This window comes from Anomalospiza imberbis, chromosome 2 (assembly GCF_031753505.1).
Source record: "Anomalospiza imberbis isolate Cuckoo-Finch-1a 21T00152 chromosome 2, ASM3175350v1, whole genome shotgun sequence".
In the NCBI taxonomy this organism is placed as follows: Eukaryota; Metazoa; Chordata; class Aves; order Passeriformes; family Viduidae; genus Anomalospiza; species Anomalospiza imberbis.
The window spans coordinates 59,603,546-59,622,685 of NC_089682.1; the positions used below are offsets into that span (position 1 = coordinate 59,603,546).

At 39.4% G+C, this 19,140-nt stretch overlaps 2 protein-coding genes across 6 annotated transcripts in view; one reads left to right on the forward strand and one right to left on the reverse strand.

The window, feature by feature from the left end:
- Nucleotides 1-16,708, forward strand: part of ZDHHC20 (zinc finger DHHC-type palmitoyltransferase 20) — a 49,175-nt gene extending 32,467 nt beyond the window's left edge. For 2 of the 3 annotated variants that reach the window (XM_068181294.1, XM_068181296.1), the window contains exons 8-13: nt 4,290-4,422; nt 5,990-6,116; nt 7,343-7,432; nt 8,548-8,663; nt 9,073-9,150; nt 11,294-16,708. In XM_068181294.1, coding sequence (XP_068037395.1) covers nt 4,290-4,422; nt 5,990-6,116; nt 7,343-7,432; nt 8,548-8,663; nt 9,073-9,110 — 504 coding nt within the window. In that variant the 3' untranslated portion in view covers nt 9,111-9,150; nt 11,294-16,708. The remainder of the gene's footprint in view (nt 1-4,289; nt 4,423-5,989; nt 6,117-7,342; nt 7,433-8,547; nt 8,664-9,072; nt 9,151-11,293) is intronic. The other variant, XM_068181295.1, reaches the window with a different exon arrangement.
- Nucleotides 16,709-17,470: 762 nt separating this feature from the next.
- Nucleotides 17,471-19,039, reverse strand: MRPL57 (mitochondrial ribosomal protein L57). Of its 3 annotated transcripts, none has more exons than XM_068181298.1 (2): nt 18,984-19,039; nt 17,471-17,939 (listed from the first exon to the last, which is right to left on the reverse strand). In XM_068181298.1, the coding sequence occupies exon 2, from the start codon at nt 17,932-17,934 to the stop codon at nt 17,623-17,625; it is 312 nt and encodes a 103-aa protein (XP_068037399.1). In that variant the 5' UTR covers nt 17,935-17,939; nt 18,984-19,039; the 3' UTR covers nt 17,471-17,622. The 3 variants fall into 3 exon arrangements, with proteins under 3 accessions (XP_068037399.1, XP_068037400.1, XP_068037398.1); XM_068181299.1 differs by lacking the exon at nt 18,984-19,039 and adding an exon at nt 18,860-18,973; XM_068181297.1 differs by lacking the exon at nt 18,984-19,039 and adding an exon at nt 18,410-18,541.
- Nucleotides 19,040-19,140: the final 101 nt, after the last annotated feature.

Below are 19,140 nucleotides of genomic sequence, written 5' to 3' on the forward strand. Positions count from 1 at the left end.
CTCTACATCTGTATGCAAACGAAAGCAGAATGCTGCTGACACATGCTGTCTGTAGACTGCTTCAATATATTGCTAATCCTCAGCTTTGTCTGCTACAGCATCAGACAGATTGCTGTTTGGACATTTTCTGTTGAGGCTGTCTAGATGCACAGAACCACTGAATATTTTGAGTTGGAAGGGACCCTCAAGGATCATCGAGTCCGAATCTTCAGCAAACGGCCCATATGGGGATTAAAAACCCACAAGCTTGATGTTATTAGTACCATGCTCTAAAACTGAGCAAATCAAGGTTGTTTTTTCCCCACAAAGCTTGACTATAGGAAATGTTACAGTATAGCTTCAGAAAATAGTGCTTATCCTTTGCTTCCTCACAGATGTTTTACAGAGACTGTTCAACAAACTGCTGGATATATCCAGTGTTTGAAAGAAGTATGGACTGCTTCTTGGGGAATGTAGCCTGGGGGAAGAACTTGTAATGAGGTTGTGGAGGTGTACGTGCTAACTACACAAACGTAGCGATCCATTGTTTTGCGTTGTTGATAAAACTTGCATAGAGATGTGATGCTCCTACGCAGATACTTGGAAACATTGTGAGACTTGCACACCTACCAAATTGTTCTTTTGAAGAAAGCCTTTGTATTTCTCACTTGCACGTGCAGGACTTTTCCACAGGACATTTCATGCTCTATGCAGAAGTGCTGAAGAAAGGTCTTGGTTTTGTGCATACAGTAGTGGAACAACTACACTGACTGGAAATGTTTACCACAGGCTTGCATCCTGATGCTGATGTTAAAATCTGTTTTGTAGATCAAGGGAATGTGACTGATTTCTTTATTTATACCTATAACTGCTTTTTCTATATCCGTGTCATTTTTATTTCTACCTCAGAGGTTGTTAAAGATAAAATGCCAGTTTTACCAAATGTTTTTGACACAAACACCAGCACTGGCCGGACACCCAGTGTTTGATGCCTTGTTTACACAGTGCATGGTGATGCTTCCCAACTTATATTTGTGTCTACTCTTATTTTGCTGCAATGCCACCTCCTTGAAACCATTATATTTTCCAGTCATTTTCAGTGTCTTTCACTGTCCTCCAGATTAATTTTCAATCCCGAGTATAGCTAAATAAAGGATGTGATACATGTCCTGGGTGGATAGCATGTGCTTCTGCAAAACTTTGGTTGTATTAATAATAGGGGGGTAAAAAAAAGGAGTGATTCCACATCATTAGTTAGAACTCATTCCTCTTGCCTATACTAAGGATGTAAAACAGATCTGAGTTTTTTTCAAAGATTAAGCTAGACCTGTATACTGAAAAATGAGGAACAAATCAAGCTCAGACAGCACTTTTTTGTTTGAGGGGTTTAATGACCTGATACCAATCAAATTACTCTGTTTGTGAAAGAGTTTGTAGGGGACTCATGAATAGTGACTGGCTTCAGCCTATTGTGTGCTACTAGTCCAGATTGTGTTGGGCAAATTGCTTCCTTTTGTAAACTCTGCAGCTCTCTCACCTGCAAGTCTCTGCTTCTGTGCTGCTGCTGAGCATAATGATCTTAAATAACCAGTGTCTGAAGTTCTTTTCACATGTGGAGGGCATGTGGACTGCTGCTAGAACACCACTGTGAATAAGCTTGTTATACACACTCAAAGACTGCATGCTTCTCTCCAGTAAAGAATTGGCCTTTTTTGAAAGATGCTTCAGTTCTGCAACAGGCGTTCAGGAAGTTACAACCAGTGGCTGAAACGGGATAGTCAGAAGAGGTAAATGCTCCCTGGGGATCATGCAGAGTAATCATGCATAATTCAAAAAATCCTCCAGGTTTTAGAGGTGCTGGTTTAGGAAGATGCAAGTGAAATAAACATAGATTTTCTGACCCAGAGAACACATGAGGACTAAGCTGCTGCTGGTCTTTTAGCATCAGAATAAGCTCCTGTGAATTCCTTGTAGAGAATTATTTTGTTTAAATATGTAATTTCAAGAAAGTCATAGGAATTTAAGTTACAAAAATCAGTTGGGCAGGTGGGGAACACTGCAGTGTGCTCTGAGGTAGAAAGAGTGACTATTGCTTCAACATGAAGCTTAGGAATAAGCAGCAACTGGAGTATTTTGCTAGGCTGGATTTCAGTGGATCACAAAACACAACATATCCCTACTGCAGGTGGAAGAGGGACTGTTGCACGAATTGTCAGTAAATAAGTAATAAAATGGACAGTAAAAAGGAAGCTGAACTTAAATGGCAGTTTAGAGACCTGGACTCTGCTTGTCACTTGCTTACTGTAGAATTATCTGATGGCAGCTAGCACTTTTGAAAATGCTGTGTATATCTGCCTGACTTTAATGTAGATGCTTGGGCTGTCCCTAAGCTTTTTGCACATATTAATGGAATTTAAAAGCCATACATCTTGCCTACAACAGATCAGTTAAGTGCTAGCATCTTAGCCAAGATACCACTCTTTAGGTATAAAGTTTAGAATTTAAAAGCTAATTTGAACCCAGCTTTCCTGTTTCTTCCTTTTTTTTCTCAAGCACTGGTTCAATTTCAGGTGTTATACTAAAGATACACCCTACAAACTGCTCTGTAATGAAGGAAATTAGGAAGAAGAAAAACTGTACTGATTTGTTATCGGATCTCTTTTAAATGAAGAAAATTGTGCAAAGAATGGCAATTTATTTTTTATGGTTTTGGCTGAAACTACATCTAATGGTAATGGATATGTTCTGAAGTCAGAAAGATTTTTAATTAATAAACCATTACTTTATACCTCAGGAGTATTCTGAGCTTCTCAGACCTTTGTGAATGGTTTCATCATACAGACTATTCACATAAATCTTATTTGTGACAGAAACAACTAGCAAAGAAGGAAATTGGTATAGTCATGCTGACCAAGCTGAGCAACCACTTGAAAGTGATCCAGTCACAATCTGAATTCCAATACATCTATGCTTCAGTAGAAGATTTCATGCCTTGGAAGTTAGTAGTGTGCTCTTGCATACGTCTTCATTTTCTTGGAGAACGGGCTAAAGCTGCTGATGTGCTTTGGAAATTGGCACATCCAAGAGCACATTTGCACACCAGCCATTTTGTTCTTAGCAAAGCCTGTGCTGTTTTCAACCACCCTGTATTAACATAATACTAGTGTTTAATAAATTGTCTTTCTTTGCGCAAAGCTTTGCCGCAGGAAAGCTGCAGAGAATTGTCCAAAGGTAAAATCCAATATTGCTGTCATTATTTAAATGTGGTTCCTACTACAATTTTTCTAGTCCAGTCATTCATGGCAGGTATTTACATCACCACAGAAGGAAGGAGACTACTAATCTGTTGCCTATAAATATAAGCCATGTACAGGGAAATGGATATACCTATGTGCACTTGATCTTAATTGAAATGTGTTTTAGCTTTAAAAAGAAAGTCAGCCGTAGATAAATGGGTGTACTGAAGACGCTAATGGAAAAAGTAATGGCAGTAATGCTAAGTAAATAGCTGAGTAAAAATAGCCTCTCTGCTTTCATAATGTTGTTAAAGGTCAACTGCTTGAAAGTGCTGTGATTTTGAGGATATAGAGCTGGAATAGTATTGTTACAAATCCCATTGGCCTTTTGAAAGTCTAAAAATAGTTTGGGGTGAAATTGACAATCTGATATGGGTGGGAATTGGTTTCTTTATGGTGGTTATACTGAAATTGTTGTTTTCCACATAGATTTCCAGTGATTCACTTCTACCTGGTCAGACATGGCAAATTTGTTTTGCTAGGTACATGCTTGTTGTTGCTTAAACATTAGAGGTGATCAAAAATTGAAGATCTATCCTATGTCTTCTTGTTTAGGACTTGTTCATGACAGCCATTTACCTTTTATGTTCATTATACCAGTTAAGAATTAGGTTCAGTATTACTACCTTGTGGCAGGAATTGCACTTTTTTCCCCTTCAGAGGAAGTGACTTTGGACATATTTTCCCCATGTCTCTTTGGCTGTGGCTGCACAGTTAACATTTTCTGGTATAGAAAATATTTTGCCTTGCCCCCTACTGTGCATTTGAAAACCACGAATGAACAAGTGTACTCACAGTAGTAAACATGGGAGAAGGGGTACCCATGAGATTTAAATGCTGTAGTTTTCCAGTTTATCATAATGTGAAAGGGATAGCTGCTGCTTTTCTTTCTTGGTGAAAACAGAGGTGAATGACCTATAGTAGTCTGGGTGTGGCAGGAAATGTTCAGCAACAATAGTGCCTTAGTTGCTGGGAAGTGTTAACATATTAATCTCTTTCTCTCTTTCTCCCCAGAATGAATTGCCAGATACTCATGCAAAGTTCCACGTACTATTCCTTTTCTTTGTGGCAGCCATGTTCTTCATCAGCATACTGTCACTCTTCAGCTACCACTGCTGGCTAGTTGGCAAAAACAGATCAACTATAGGTCAGTTCATTGTGATATAAAACTTTTCCTGGTCCAGAAAAATGACAATTCAGTGAGAATGTGAGGCCTACATGATATGTCATCACATATAAATTGATTTTTTCATTACTGTGCAATAAAAAGCATATGTGGTGGAAGTAATTAAAGGTGAAACAAATGGGAACATGAAGCCTGTGGGGGGTCCTCTGCTGGAGCCAAGCATTCAGATTAATGATGACTGTTCATTTTTTTTGTTTGTATTTTTGAGACCTCTGCGGCATCATGGGTTTTTGTTGTGATTTTAAAGTGTGATATAACCCAATTGCTACTTGCCACTCCATTGTTCTAACACTTTGCATAGCTGGGTATCCCCTACCAAGTCGGAGGATCTGCTGTACATGAACATGTACTACATTTTGAACTAGATGCAAATGAGTATTCTTAAATCCTGTGAAAGAAAACTGACCTTATTATTACAAAGTGGCTTGTAAAAATGAAAACACTGAAGTGCATTTCCTAGATAATAAGAGATTCCCATAATTTTATGCCTAAACATTTTAAATGGTATTGATCAGCATAAACAAGCTATGTGCATTTAATTAAAGTATTTGAAGTTCTGGCTAGGAAACACTTGAGAGTGGTTTTTGCAGTGTGTGGGGGGACAAAGACTGATGAGTATTTCTACAACTGAGTAAGTCAAAATCTTATATCTTTCATTGGAATTTAAATTTCTAATCTCAAAAATAAGTGGGTTGATTAAAAGTAAAATAATTTTCAGCTATTTTTTTTGCTAGAATTTTTTGATTTGTTAATAGGAGAGTTTTTTATATTATTTTTCTTTTGACATATGTACAGGTAAGGAATAGTCACAGTTTCTTTTTAGCTTTGAAGAAAACTTCAATATATTCCTTACCCAAAAGTCAGTGGTCATAACTGGCAACACGGTTCTTTATCTGCTTTCTGGATCATGATCTTAAAGGACAAGATATTGGGATGGAGGGAGAGCAATGAGTCCTCTCAGTTCTTGGCCAAGGGTGTAACTGGACTGAATGGAAAAATTATGGTGTTTGCTATAGTTCATGGTGTGTCTGTTTCTAATGTAATAGATTTCATCTTCCTCTGATAGCATGGAATGCTCATAATTCAGCTTCCTAACTTGGCAGATATGGAAAAACCTCTTCTGTATCAGCTTATGTCCAGCAGTGCTTATGGTAAATTACTCCTAAAAGAGAAAGTCGTCTGCTCAAAGAAGGCTGAAGAGAGAGCAGGTCACCAAGGAATAAGGGATGTATGTGGTTATCTTTGGCATGCTGATGGTACTTAGCTTTATCTCAGTCTTTGTTAAATATAAAGAGAGAAAGTTGATGAGGTGACAGTTCTCCTTACCGGATTTTCTTATTTTTCTAACCCTGTGATTTTTTTTCTCTGTTTACTTGAGATTTTTAATTTTTTTTCCCTCCATAATATATACATCAAGATCACCCCACCTTGCCCAAAACTGGCTCCACAGCAGAGAAGTTTGTGTTTGTTTCTTCATGTTCCCTGATTTCTTACTGGTTTTAAGGAATTGCATGTTTTTATTTTACAGAAACATTCCGTGCACCCACATTTCGAAATGGTCCTGATAAAAATGGCTTTTCTCTTGGATGCAGCAAAAATCTAAGGGAGGTTTTTGGAGATGAAAAGAAGTATTGGTTACTTCCTATCTTTACCAGGTATTCAGTCTGAACAGTAATTAATTAGGGAATTAATTGATTCTATGACTTCCACCTTGCTTCCCTTTCTACTAAAAAATAAAGCACAGCTGAAAAGCCAACTTGTATATCCAGTACAATAAATATTGGTGCAGAGAAAATGTGCAAGAGAAAATGATCAAACTCCACACAGGGTTTTCATTCAAAGACAGGGAGCTTGTTGACAAGAGCCTTTTAAATGCAGAAATTTGAAAAGCTTTGAGAAGTGTATTGCAAAAATTGTACACCTTTTGGTGGTAGTCTCAGTGGTTATAGAGCAGAAATCAGCAACTCAGAGGAGATCAAACAGCTGCATCACAACATCAGCTTAAAAACACCCTCTTTTGCCCCTGGAAAAACTTGACCGCTTTCCTTTTGCTGTAGATGACACTTTAGGAATCAAAAGCCATCTAAGAAAATGCATGTAAATAAGAAACAGAGGAGGAAAAAAAATCTGATATGATGAAAAATGCTGGAATTAAAATGTCAGCTGAGCCAGCATTAGGGAGTTGCAGACAAGCCTGATGAAGCAAGACTGATGTGCTGCCCACTCCCACCACTACCAGATTTCAGCAGAATGAAACTGTGTTTCAACACTGCTCCTGTGGGACTATGTATCAGGTAAAAATGTTTCTGAACCCGTTTGTGAAGCTGAGGTCTGGTATCAAACAGCAGAGGTAATACCAGCAGCTTAAGCTGATTCAACTGTTTGCTCAACTACCATGTGATTAAAGACAGAAGCTCCACTATAGATGGCTCAATCTGTTTTGCTACCATATTTTATCCTGATAAACTTTAAAAGAAGGCTTAGCTGATGTCAAAATTATGGGTGCAGGGGAAAGCATGGCCACCAGAATGTTATTATACAGCTTCTGAAGTTGTAAATACCAGAGAGTCTTACCATGTGTGCATGCTGGTTTGGGGGAAGGTTAGGGCTACAGTCTACTGAAATACATCTGTGTTTCTGAAATCCACAGACCTGTGCTTGTGCACAGCAATCAATACTCAGTGATAGAGTGGGAATCAATTGAGCTCCAAGATTTAATTAACTGATCATCTGATTTAGTGGTAGAACTGTCTTGCTGGACTTCAGCACTGTGCTCAGCTAATTTATTTGACCCTGTAGCCTTTGCCTCTTCTATGGGTCCTTGTTTCAGTTCACTTAAGTGAGCTACCAACAGTGATTTGAGTCTTTGTTTTTCATTTAGTTTGGGTGATGGATGTAATTTCCCAACTCGTTTGGTGATTATGGATCCAGAGCAACTTACAGTCTCAAGCCAAAATGAACCTGCCAAAAGGTAACTATAGGACTTAAATACTGATTTTGCACTGTTTTGTACTTACCTAGAGAAAAAAAAATGTTTCAAAGTTAGTTTTTGAATTCTTTAGGCTTCTTATCATCTTGAGAGTAAGTTTGTAAGTCTTCAGTGAAGGACAGAATGGATTAAGACTAAAAATTTGACTGTGTCTTGGTTTTGTTGTAACAGAGGATAAGGCTCTAAGGAAGGCTCTAATATAGAAAGTAAGGGAGCTTACTGGCTCTTAACAGCAATCAAAAAGCCATAGGGAAGACTGAATAATTGTCCACGGGGAAAAAAATGTTTTATTTGCTTGGTTTGGGTTTTTTTTTTTTTTTGTGAAAGACAAGGTATTATTTGTATTTCATCTCCTCAATCATGCTTAAACAAGTAATGCTGAGACAGTTTGCAAGAGAAGTAGATCTCTCATGCTGGGATTTTTAGCTCATTACTTTTTATCCCTCCCAAATTTGCTTGTTTTGTATTTTCAATGTACTTTCAAAGCAACAAGAGTCTCTGTGTGCAGTTTCTGGGGGTGTTTACATTTGCCACTTTAGAAGTTTTCTGCATAGTTTAATGAATTTGCAAGCTGAAGGCTGTTGCCAACAGCAGTCACCTGAATTACCAGACATTAGAGGATTCAAAGGCAATACAGAGAAGAAGTTGCTTCCCGTGCAACATAACCTGTGAAATTTACACAACAGGACCGTTGTGCAAACAGCAAAGTATCTTTTTACATTCAGAAGATTGTTCGGAAGAAGGCCCTGGCATTTGCATGGGATAAGATGGCATTTGGTTGCTCTTCCAGATGGAACTGCCTAGGCTTTCTTTTTAGCTGTGTGGCAGTGTTATTGTCAGGGTGCCATTTCTTGTGTATCAGTCCATGGGTTTTTTCCATTAGATGTGAATGGCCTGTGTCAGGTCGGGGTTTATTTTAGACTGATGACTGGAACAAGCCTCTAGAGGAATTAGGGTTCAGGGCAGGCGGCCATTTCCAGTTGGCACTGTAGGGTTTTTTGTTATTAGCTTTGCTTTTAAGTGACTTCACTATTCTAGAAATGTCTGAAGCAGCTACTGGTATTACAGAATTCCTGTTGACTTTGCTTACGTTTCAGCTCTGTAGCCAATCAGTCCTTTCCTACTCGACCACTCAGTGAATCACAAAATCGGTTGCTATCTGGTGATTGTCAGTGGGTGGAAACTGGCCCTGAAGAGGAAAATGTGAAATCAGGTAGTGGTTTTGTTTGTGGTTCAGTTTTCCTTTTTTTTTTTTTTTTTTTTTTATTTTATTCATTTTTGGCACCTAGAAAGTCCTTAGGAATTGGCTGGAATGATATAGACGAAAATGTGTTTCATGGAATCAAGTCAGGATGTTTAGAACTCAAGGATAACTTGCATCCCATGTTCTGCTCCAAAATTTGTTATTGTGTTAAGGTAGTGAGTAGATGGTAGAGGGATAGATAATTCCACTTTTGCACTTCAATTCTGAGACTTGGGATATTTTATGTTTGGTAAGGGGGAGGAAAATATTTTTTGTAAAAGTAGGCACAACACGGTCAATGTGCTTTCTGGTTTGAAATCTTTGCTATTTGTTATGCAAATCTACAAAAACACATAATTGAGATTCTCTCACATTCTAGGTGCAAAAAAGCATATTATAGTTTCATTGGAAAGCTGATCTCAGCTAATTACTAACCAACCATCTCAATGAGAAACAGGTAAGACTAACATAATTGATTGCTGTTTCTGTACATGTATGAATAAAATTGACATCTCAAAGTCAAAAATCAACTAGTCACAGAATGCAGAGGAGTCCTCTGCTGGATGAGTAATAGCAAAGTCTAAACAAAATTCAGAATGGCTGTTGAGAAGACAAGAATGGGAGTAATGCTGTAATGCAGGAAACATGGGTTGGCTAGGCCTGGTATGAATCAGATTAATCCTGTAATTTAGATTAAAGTGGGAAGTGCTGGATTTGTTACCTAACCAGGGAAAAGAATCTGATGCTAAATGCAATTCTGAGATGAAACACTGTCTTGAGGAAGAGCTCCTTAAATGTCTTTTTCTTAAACATATATTGGTGGGCCATGTTCTGCTCTTTAGGAAGGTGCATGCACATGAGGAAGGAAGGCCAGGAAGTGAATACGGGTCTCTGCATACAGACTGCTCTGGCACATTTGGAATTGACAGTCATCTTCTGGAATGCTTCTTGCATTAAAGTGCCCTGTGTGCACTTTGCATTTAGGAAATACAGTGCATTCTGATGCATATATGGAAGTTCTCTTGGTGTATTTCCAGTGACTAAATTAGACTTCTTTTATATTGACTTTCTACTGTAGTGAGCTTATAAGTTACCATTAAGTTTTTCTGTCTGGAAGAGAAACAAATTTTATTTGGTCAACTAACAGCTGTAGAAGCTATAGCTGAATGATTAGCCTCTGCTTTTTTTTCAGTTGTTGTGGGTTTTTTGGTGGGAGCGATGTTTTTGCAAGTAATTCACATTTTTATCAGAAATAAAACACTACATTTGAATTTGGTAAGCTCAGTAATTTTAGGATTACTTTTATTTCCTTTCCTTTTATTTTTTTTAAGGAGCCTTCTGACCTGAAATTATAGTTTTGGGAGGTGGTTTGTTTGTTTTCAAGGAAAAAAAAATCTTTCTAAAAGGTCTTTGTGGGTGATGGTGTGATGCTTGGGCTCATGTTGGTCAGACTGCTCAGTGTAAAATCGTACAAGACCAAGATTAGACTAGTTAGTTATGACTTCTGAAAAACCTACTCAACTATGAGAACTCACCAATGGTAGGTTTCCCCTTTTCAACTTTTCTTAATGCTGTATAAATATGCAAAAGAATATCCTAAGTAAGGGCTTCCTTTCAGCCTCCAGCTGTATAAAACCTAATCTGATCTAAATAGGTTACAAAGGCTTTTCTGTTCTTCATGGAGCGGAATAGAAGTTTCTGTAAGCAGCTCATCCCAGCAGCTTTTGATAGGGTATTATAGAAAGGTCTTAATCTTTCTTTCCACTGACCTAGAGAGGGAGCATAGATGACTGTTTTAAGCTAGACAGTTAATTAGTAATAGTTTGAAATTAATTTCTTTTCTATCTTTCCTCTCTTCCTAAAATGAAACCAGTTTTAATAAAGGAAGAATTTGTACTTTGTGTAACACTTGCCCAAACTACACTAGTTTTAAAAGTTGTATAAATAAAAGTGCATAATTGCACCCAATGCAAAAGCATTTGGGTATGCATTACCTTAAATCAACTCATTAACACAATGTTTGAACCATTCTGAGTTCAGTTGGATTTGATCACGGTTTAGGCCAAGATGGTTAATTCCAATCCTACATTTCTAAGAAACTGTACGGTAGCTGTGAGACCCAGGATCTGTTCAATGCACTTCCATAAAACCCTGTAACAAGCCAGTAGTTGTATTTTTGAATTTTGGGCCCATAACACACAGCAGAAGCAAAGTCATGGCTTATTCTAGTGTACAGAGCTCGATTTGCAGAAGAAGGCCAGTCTTCCAGCCTCACCTAGGTGAATACCATTTGTGTCCTCACATCTATCAATTTAATTCAAAAATTGAATTGCCAGTCAGAGATCCAGTATACTTTAGATGCAGATCAGTGGTGATGGATTGATGTTCTTAGCACTGATAAGCTTCTAAAACATAAGAAGTGTGAAACAAAAACTCACACCTCCCAGAAGGCTATTTCTGAGTCGAAGTTGCCTTAACTACTCACCTTAATCAGAAGTCTGTAAATCACATTACCCAGGTGCATTTGTGTAATGCACTATGATGTGTTTCATCAAAGCCAATTGAATAATTCCATTAATTACCTTTTTTTGTTTCACTAGGTTTCTGCAACACATTTTGAGCTTGAATATTACTTAATTTTGTTTGGAAGAAGTTGAGCAGGAAAAAATGGAACATGAACATTTTAGGAAGAGACAAGAAATTCAAGTTTCTGCACAGTACAATGGATTCTTGTAAGCACTATTGCAGAGCAGGGAAGTTAAGACAGATGCCTTAAGATGCTTAATGTGCATTTATGCAACACTGAATTATATACTGCTACCAAAGGGCCAGATCCAGAAGTGCCCTGCTTGGATGCACAAGGTCCAGAGTGGGAATTATGCATTTCTTTTATGCTGCAGTGGTGGGGGTATATTGCAGAGACTCTTACCTCCTCACGGGCAAACTTCATACTTTAGGCACTGCAGAAGTCACTTCCATAGCAGGTCTCCAGAGTGCAGAAGAAAAGGAAGAAAAAAAAAGTCAGCCTAGAGCATGGTCAGCAAGTCTGAAGTGGGAATATACATAGTTCAGATGCCAGGTGATGGGGAAGGGACTGGATGATGTCTTCTCTCTCCCTGTTAACCAGTCTACCCCATGATCACAGCTCTCCAAGTCTTTTGGGACTGAGGGCTCCTTCTACTAGCTGTGCTTTAGAGCAAGGCAATGCCAACAGCATAAAAACCTTTAACTTGGGTGTTGCTTTTTTGCTATAGGATTGAGCTTCCTCATCATTTTAACTTGATTTATTTAACCATACCAAGGACAGACCTCAAAAAAGAAAACTTGTATTTTAGTTGAAAGAAACATGGATTATTACTTTCCAACAATTGTCAGTCAGCATACAAGGAAAAGGCAGTCCAAAAAGGAATTAACAGTTCTTACATTTTCTGTTACTGTTTGCCGTGTTCTGTGTAAGGCAGCAACAAAATAGTAAAGTACCCCTGAGAAAAATCCTATTGCAATTGTGTGTTGCTGGAAAACAGAACCAGCAGAGTACTGCTTTTTCCATGGGACTCTTGATGGTTTATAAATACTGTTTTATACTTTTGTTTTATCTTTTTTAATAAAGGCACAAGGTTTTATTGGTTCTAAAGTACAAATATCAGGTACTTACAAGAAGATTAGTGTTAGATCATAGATCTGTGTTAGCACACTGAAAAATTGCATCCTTTAGTCTCCCACTTTCAAGTCCAGTTTAAGTGATGCAGAAATTGCTAAAGACTGATGGCTTTGTGCAGCAATGTACCTGCTTACAAAAGCCAAAATGTGTTTCCTGTGTGAGGATTCAAATCCATCCCATCCTTAGCTCAAGACCTACAGCAAACAACACGGGTTTTTTTTCCTCACTTCTCTACAGAGAAGACTTCTAATTCATCCTTGGGCGGTATTGGAATTTTGCACCTGGAAAAAGTGACAAATACTATTTTTCTGTCTGTAAGATTTCTGATGTTCAGCTGCTGCTGATTACGAATAGACATGAGCCCTTTTGATACAGACTGAAGGTAGTAGTCAAATTGATGATCTAATCCAAAAGAACCTGTTTGGTTTGTCTCCCAGACTGATTGCTACTTGAGTTAAATATGTTTATGATGGAAATACTAAGGTATCAAGTATACTGTAAGGTTTATTATAAATATTTTTTGTCTTTGGATATAATAAATTTTTCTTAAATATTAATCTTCTGGAACAAGAACTCTTTGAGAACTTATGATTTCACTGTTGGATATTCTTAAGACAGAAGCAATGGTCCAAACTTGCATGTTTTATAGAAGTTGCAGAATGTTTCTTCAAACTTTGTACAAGAAATTTTGCATTTGCTAATTCCAAAACTTACAAAAGCATTTGCTACACATTGATCTGCAAGGTTTAGCTTTTTCTTCTCTAAATGTTAAGTGAGAAGTGCCCATCTTAACATAAGCTCTCAGCAGTATCGCACCAGCAAAATTTCTTGAGGAAGGTAACAGAGAAGGAAGACTGCATGTTCAAATTACTTGTTCTGAATACCAAAATGTGCAGCCCCAAACACTGGTGGAACTGTCATGGAGGGCCTGGAATATCATCTGGCTTTTACTTCATCCATGTATTATAGCTGAAATAACACATCCATGCACAGACATCATCTAGCGGAACTATAAGCAAAACGTATGTCAGAATCCTAAGTATCACTGAATTCAGCAATATGGTCTCTGCTCCTCCCACCTGCTCCCCAAAGTGCTTCATATACCACCCCCCCATGAATGTATGTATCCTGTAGGCCAACTTCAGGAGAACTTGTTTGATTTCTTTAGTCAGGATAGTGAATCTACAGGAAAAACTGCAAGTAAACAGACTGTGCTATCTCCATGTACATTTTCTAACAAGTGCTGCTCTTCTGAAACCACTTATTTGTATATCTGATGGACATTTTTATGGCTTTTCATGAAGAACTGACATTTCTGACATGTTTACACAGATCACAGGAATATTTTGTCCTAGATTTTTCTTCATATTTGAGGTGAGAAAAGGAGCAGTGGTTTTAGGATAATCCTGAGGCCAGAGTTACTGTTGGTGTAAAAGCAGGCATTACTGAAAGACACTTTGACAACCACGAAACATAGTAAAATGATTGAAAGATGATTCTCCCACATTCACCACCCCTAATCCCTTTTGGTTTTTTCTCCCTGGGGAACTGGGGACTAAGAGAAACCCCAGGCTGATTTAAAGGAATTAAGTTCTCTGAGGGAATTGTACTGCTGAACTCTAAGGGCATGCCAGCAAGTTGGATGGATGGGTTAGGTTTTCCTGGCAAGGCCTGGACTTTGGGGGAAGTATGGCTAAGGCAGCCAGGATGACATCCTCTGCCTTTGGATTCTGTCCTGAGCGCTCCCTAGGCTGTGCTGTGCCAGCAGGTCCATGAGGGAGCAGGATGGCTCTTTGGCTGCTGGGCTGCAAGCAGCCGTACGTGTCCCTGCCAGCAGAGGCAGGGGCTGCAGGAAGCGGGTACTTTTGCCCCATGGTTAGGAGATCAGAATGGGGATGGATCCTGAGAAAACAACTGTTTAGGGTATTGGGCCGTATTGTAAATGTTGGTTTTGTGCTTTAGCCTACTCTTTATCAGGGAGTATTGAAAATACCTAGGTTATCATTAAAAATAGCAGCCCTTAAACTTTTAAATCCATTAATGACTACTACAAGCCATACGTAGTAGTTATTGTAGGATAGTTGACATTGGCTCCAATTAGAAACTGCTTTCTTGTTTCTTTCTGCTTTTCTCTTTAAAAAAAATCTACATACACTCAAAAAAAAAAATGGCTTTAAATTCCCCTTGTGAGAACAGAAGCCTGATGTAGGGGAGGATTTCATTTTTCTGAAATGTCTTGAAACAAACCTGTCCCTGTGAATGTGAGGCAGTAAAATCCACAAATAGAAATTAAAGCTACACAATACTGGTTTTTTTCTTTTTATTCACAGAGTGTACAACACACACATCTTTGCTGTGCCTACCAAAGGCGTATTATGGGAGGAGGGCAAGAAGAGGAGTAGGTTTCTGTCATTAATTGACTTCTTACGGTATTATTTTAAGACTGTATGATACAAGTCAGATGTGACTAAAAACCTCCATTTAAAATAATCAGAGGGTTACTTCAGAGGAAGTTTGGGCACTTCTATTTTTAGTGATTTGAGTAGAAATCACGGTAATATTTTTGTTAAAGCTGCCTCTCAAGTGTGGAATTTGCAAGTACCAAGCTACTTTTGGTATGCTGTTCGTACAAACTGGTCCTGTTCTCCAGAGTGCTGAATACTCATGGTTTTCAGGTACTGTTTCTTTCCTCTAGTCTTGTGTGGTTCTTCTCTATTAATTATAAATCATCTTTTGGGTTGGGATGAATTTCAGTACCATTGAGTATGCACACAAAAACTTCATGATCTAACTGAAGTATGGTCCAGTTGTAGCTAAGCAGAGCCCCAAGAGGACGAAAACTGCAGCGGTCGCAGCAGTATTAACGTCTGGTAGATTTACCAAGATGCGCTGGTTCCAACACAGATTGACCAAATCTGCCTGGATCTGGAGTGCCAACTGACCAGATTTTTATTTAAAAGTTAAATAACAGCAAAACCACAACAGCTTTGAGTTTCATAGCATATATTCTCCAAGGGGGAGATTGTATGTTCTGACTGGGGGATTTGGGTGTGCATTTAGAGAGGCTCCAAAGAGCAGTTACTTTTAGCTCACAAACATGTCTTTTTGCAGTACCTAAAAACAGCGATGCATGCAACTGCAGAGGCTCTTCTATCCCTAAATGGCACCAAAGAGAGCAGCTGCACATGAAGTGATTTAGTACTGAACACATTTGTTACACTCATTTCTATCAATTTATTTTGTATATAGAGCTTTTTATACACATTTTTCTTAATTACGTAACTGTCGTGAAACGTCATGAAGCTACGAGTAGTTTGTTTTAATGTGGGTTAAAACAGGTGTTTGGTCATTTGTTTTCTGAAGCCATTACTTGAATTTGTTTCCATCAGGTAGTGAAGTCTGATAATGTTTACAGATTGCTTTCTTTGGTTTTGGGAGCTTTCCCCATCTTTCTTCCTACCCCCTGTCCTAAGAAACAGAGAGCTCATGCTCAGCAGCCAAGTAGATGTGTCAGAGATAAAGAATTTGTATTACTTTGTCGCCAAAGCATTGGTAGTGACATGCTGATTCCCTTCCGTTTACACTGCTTAGCTGACAACTTAAAGATGCTTAGCATGGTCCTCTGTGATGTCTCCTGTCCCTTATCCTGTTATCAGCTTTATTGTGGGAAACTTAAATCTTCCTAAATGATAATTTACAATCATGAAGCTATCCCAGAGAGAGGCAGCATTCCTGCTGTTAAGTCTGTTCCGCTTTTAACTTAGAAGAATGAAACATCCTTGGGTTATCTCTGCAGTTCCTTTTGTATTTGCCAGCAAGGGTCATCAACATTTGCACTAATCACAGTGTCCCACAAAGTTATTTTTAATTGTGCTGCCTAAACTTGGAATGAACTGTATTTAAGTTTGGGATGACTTGTAAAAGATACCTGTAATAACGACACACTTATTGTATTTTTTTGTATGTTACAGATAGGACTCATCCTATGCACAGAGAAAATGTTGCCATTTATAGTTTAATACTTGAAGTAACTTTTTGAAATGGGCTTTTATAAATGAATTAAATACAAAATCACATTGCTTTGCCTGTAAGTTCCTTCATGTTTTAATTGTATTTGCAATTTCCCCATATGTATACTTTTCCATAAAGTTCTCTTAAGCCATTTATAACCAATGAAAGTGCATTCAAGATTTTGTACATCAGTGTTCAGACCTGTTCATACTTCTCTGAAGTATAATTCATGTTTAATAAAAAAGTACCATTTTAAGCCTCTTTTCCAAAGTGATATGAATGGACTTGACACTTGAATTCATCAGTGAATGCAACATCAACTTAATAAAGGTATGTGAAAGAATCTGGAAAGTGCTCAGCTGTAGCATCTGTGTTATTAGATCACCTAGGAAAACTGCCTGCCTGGGAAACACTGCACCAGTGCTCTGGTTTTTACACTCCAGCTGCAAGATTACACCTAAACCTAAGATTACACTCACTCTTGACACATCTTCCAGGTCACTGGGTCTTGTAAGGAAATAAAAAGCCTGACTTGTGGCTAAATCTTATTTCTCCAGGACATCAAACCTGACTTAGAAGTCAACTGCTCAAACAGGAATCAGCCGTGTTCCTTTTAGATCAGGAACAATCTGTGTAAGAGAGCTGTAACACCCAAGTTGAGACATGACAATGACACTGGCAGTTAAGATCAACAATTCTTTCCAGAAAGTTTTTAAAAGTGAACATTTTATAACATTCCATGAATCCCAGCCTCATCCTCCCCGTCTCTGCAGTTCTAGTTCCCCCTGGTCCTTGCATGCCTGATGGCAAGTGTCATAGTCCTGTCTCAAGTACCTGGTGTACACAGAACAATCCCTGAGGAAGGGAGAGTGACCAGCCCAAGCCATGTGGCCAATACCAGCAGATGAGCCCTTTCAACACAGCAGGAGTGTTCTCCAGGCTTTCAGAAGGAAATCACTGGAGCTATAAACTAGGTTATCTATAAATCACCACCTCTGCACCTGGTAACTTGCTGTTTAAGCCCTGAAGAACAGAGGGTGGGCAGATAGTAGAGAGGCACACAAAGAACTTCTCTAACAAAGCAATAATAAAAAAACATACGCTGTTCCAGAGGACTACTTTTAATATAGTATTTTGTACTCCACAGCAACATCTTATTTGTCACCCACCCTAATTACAGTGAAATATCATAACAGGTATTAGAGCAGATTCCAGGGTAGTGCACAACACGTGCCAAATATAAATATGCTGTATTATTCAACATGTCCACTTCTTTGTCACATTTAAGTGGTTTAAATGATCGCTGATGTATCTGTGCTCAGGAAACTTGGCTTGTTTCAGGCTTTTGAAAGCTTCCCACTTGGCACGTCTCTCTTCCGTGTTGTGTTTGTATTCTTGTTCCTGTGTCAGGTAAGGTTGGCTGAGCCAGTATTCATTCTCTGCTTCAATTTCCAGCCTTCGGATCATTGCTTGCTTCATCGAAATGGTAACCTGTCTTGGTCGCCTGTACTTCCCAATCCATTGTTTTCCAGGAATTCTCTTCCGCAGTAATACTGTTGTTAAAAACATTTTGCCTTAAAACATAAAACAGAAATATAAAATACTCATTACCTTAGGGACAAAAATAAAATTTTGACAAGAAAGATGAAAAGCTCTGCACTCATGCCACTGCCTTTCAGCTGGCTGGTTTGAAGGTTTAAGCTCAGAGCCGGGTACTCACAAACCATCACACACAGCAGGCAGCACAAGGCCAGATACACTGGAAACGTAACAATCAGAAAAAGGGAATTGAAATCTATGTAACTTAAGAATTTATTCAGTTATCCTTACACTGCAATTAAAGCATATCCTCCATAAGTTATTTAAGAAAAATTCAGTCACAGATATTCAAGAATGAAGGGTTCACTCCGCTCATGCCTTCTTCAATAGCTGTGTTGTCAAAACAGAGTATTTCCAGCTCTGTCTTCTCGATCCAAATCTGGCCTTTCCTCGGCACGAGGTTTTGGACTACATTCTCTCCGTAAGCTTATTAGTATGTAATTACCTAGTCTTGTATCCTGACCGAGGGAAATCTGGTTGGTAGGGAGAAGCAATATCCTGAATTGGACCAAGCGGCGTGAGGGGAAAGCACCAACAGACCCTGACACAAGACGCTGAGGGTAAGGGGCAGACCGAATGACGTTTAAACTTTACACAAATGCTCTTTGTTAACCTGTTCATTAGTCCCACACCCGTTACTGCCCAAGTTTCACATTACACGGAATTTCATCAGCTTTAGAGAATCACACAATACGCGGAGTTGGAAGGGACCCACAAGAATCATCGAGTCCACCTGGCCCTGCACACGACATCGTCAGGAACCACACCACGTACCTGAGAGAGCTGTCCAAACCCTTGATGAACTCTGTCAGCTTTGCTGCCGTGACCAAGTAAGTCACCCAAGCACTTCCGGCACGGCACAAACCGGCACTGCCGCTAACAGAAGCCAACCCACCCCGTTCCCACGGTGCGGCTGCACGCCGGCGTCCCACACTCTGGCCCGATTTAGAAGCGAAGCCGCGGGGATCCGCGGGGGCACCGCTGCCCCAGACGCCAGTCCCCCTCCCGGCCTCACTCACCGGGAAGCTCCGGCGGCGGCGGCGGGCCCCGCGGAGGCGCCGAGATGGCGGCGGGCGGGCGGCTGCGGGCGGGCGGGGAGCGCGGCTCTCGCGAGAGGCGGCGGCGGCGGGCGGGGCCCGGCGGCGCCAATGGGGCTCGCGCCGGCGGCAGTTTGAA

Excerpts from the sequence above, each read along its gene's own strand:
- MRPL57 (XM_068181298.1), bottom strand. The coding sequence starts at position 17,934 with ATGTTTTTAACAACAGTATTACTGCGGAAGAGAATTCCTGGAAAACAA.